The following is a 2,324-nucleotide window of genomic DNA, read 5'->3' as shown; positions in this document are numbered from 1 at the left end:
CCCCAACCACCAGTCAGTGCACGCGCACCATGTCCCTCCTCATCAGTCGGCCTTGTTGTCCTCTTCAGCCCCCCCACCCACGAGACTCACTGTTATGGTCTGTGGCTTTGCCTGTTACTTTCCTCTTTTCTCACATTTCTTACGACAACAATAACGGTAATAATAATAATGATTAATAATAACGATAATGATAATGACAAAAATTAAGTAATCATGATGATGTTGTTGATGATGATGATGATGATGATGATGATGATGATGATGATGATGATGATGATGATGATGATGATGATGACAAAGGTTATACCAACAATGAAAATAGTAACAAAAGTAATAACAACAATGTATTGTATCACTCTTTTCATTATCATTATCATTGACCATTGTGATCACCATCGTCATTCTACTTTCATGTTCTTGCACATGTTCTTTTTTCCCTCGCTGCCACTTTTGATTAAAAAGCTCACGCAGCCACGCAATTTGGAAAACCTAACCAGAACACAGGTTCGGAAATGTTCTTGACATAAGTCTACATGTACTCTTTTTGCTTTTATATAATAATAATATCATTACCATTGCTGTGTAGCTAAGGCTACGTTACTATGTTACCATTTTACGCCTTGCTTCTGCATACTCTTTATCCCACAGGACAGCCCAATATCACAATATGCTATACTGACCACTTAAAAAGAAACGCCTTGAAAATTAGATAATAAAATATCGTATTTTTCTAAATGAAAGAAAGTATTCTCGGAAACAAAGCCGAGAGGACACATGACCCCCCCCCCCCCCCCCCCCCCAGTTGCATTGATGTTGGAGAAATTAGAAACGACATTTTAAGCCTATCTGTACGTCGTGTTTTACTATCGTATCAATACGGCGTGGGGAACTTTGTGCCACCACTATCAAAAGAGGAATTTTACTTGTTAATCAGATCCGTACGCTTTGCATTGCAGTCTGTCGAAATGATTTTTAAAAAAGAATTACTGAAAGTTTCAAAGAGATTTTCGTACTAGAAGTATTCTTAATGTGAAGAATACAACCCCGGGGGTACAAAATAACCACCGGGCGTACGGATAGGGTCAATTTGCCATTTGGAATGCCTTGCTGCGATTTGAAACGGATCTTGAAGTCCTCAGATAAAAGCATTTTCGAAGCCTGGATGTTATAGGACAAAGGTACATCACAAGGCAGCATCTGTGGTCGAGTTGATAGGCTCTTCGCTCTTGCAAGCAAAAGATAAGGGTTCGATTCCCGACGGAGAAAAGGGGTGGGGATGGTAATTGAGCATGTCAGTCTATCTGCTCGATATTGTAACCAACTCAGCCTTGACGGGCAGTGTCGAAACAGCCTAGCTCCTAAAGGAACCCAAATCATATTGACGGGAACGAGGGAAGGTAAAACAACTACCCCTGTTCCCACAATCTGTCCCTAAAACCGACCCAAGCCTCCTGGAACCGTCTACCTAGGTCAAACAAAAGTGTTTCCAATGAAATTCTTAACATATAGACACTACATTTGTATTTGAACATTATAAGGCAAAAATAATTAATACGTGCGTTTCTTTTTTGGGGGTCAGTTTACTGTATTCTTTTTCGTACATACTGTTTGAATTCTGCTTTCTGATACAGTGGACGAAGTGAAATAGAATGGGAGAATAAAGAGCTGAAAGAAAGCTTGGATACAATGTTAACTATTATCCCCTTCCCCCTTTTCCAAATCCTTTGGAAAAAGAAGTCCGCCATTTTTACCGTTGTTTTTCCTTTCTCTTCCTCCACCCCCCATCCTCTTCCTCCCTTTTATCAATCAATGAAAAGCCCAAGGGCAGTTCCAACTTGGAATACCTGGCCAGAACAATCTCAATTTGGGAAATCTAATGCCGACCAATACAAATTTAGGAATGCCCTCCACGACCACTCCCAGCTTTGGACTATCTCCCCTGAACAACTCAGGGTTTGGAATTCCTTCCTTGAACAATACATGGCAAGGAATTATGAAATTCCCAAACAATACAGGATTTGTAATGCCTTCCCAGAATAATACAGGGTTTGGGTTGCCATCCCTAAACAATTCAGGGTTTGGATTTTCTCCCTTTAACAATTCCGGATTTGGATTACCCCCCTTTAACAATTCTGGATTTGGATTTCCTCCCCTGAACAATACAGGGTTTGGATTACCCCCCTTTAACAATTCCGGATTTGGATTGCCCCCCTTTAACAATTCCGGATTTGGATTACCCCCCTTTAACAATTCCGGATTTGGATTGCCCCCCTTTAACAATTCCGGATTTGGATTTCCTCCCCTGAACAATACAGGGTTTGGAT

General features: G+C 40.7%; 1 protein-coding gene across 1 annotated transcript in view; it reads left to right on the top strand.

The window, feature by feature from the left end:
• The window catches only part of LOC101855374, a gene marked incomplete at its 3' end in the record, with an annotated part of 23,886 nt that overhangs the window by 746 nt on the left and 20,816 nt on the right, over positions 1 to 2,324 (top strand). Inside the window, 1 exon segment of the mRNA XM_013088207.2 lies at positions 463 to 504. Within this exon segment, the coding sequence (XP_012943661.1) occupies positions 463 to 504 (42 nt within the window).

The sequence above is a fragment of the Aplysia californica genome, unplaced genomic scaffold (assembly GCF_000002075.1).
Source record: "Aplysia californica isolate F4 #8 unplaced genomic scaffold, AplCal3.0 scaffold00702, whole genome shotgun sequence".
Lineage (NCBI taxonomy): Eukaryota > Metazoa > Mollusca > Gastropoda > Aplysiida > Aplysiidae > Aplysia > Aplysia californica.
This window is presented reverse-complemented; position numbering and strand designations above follow the sequence as displayed.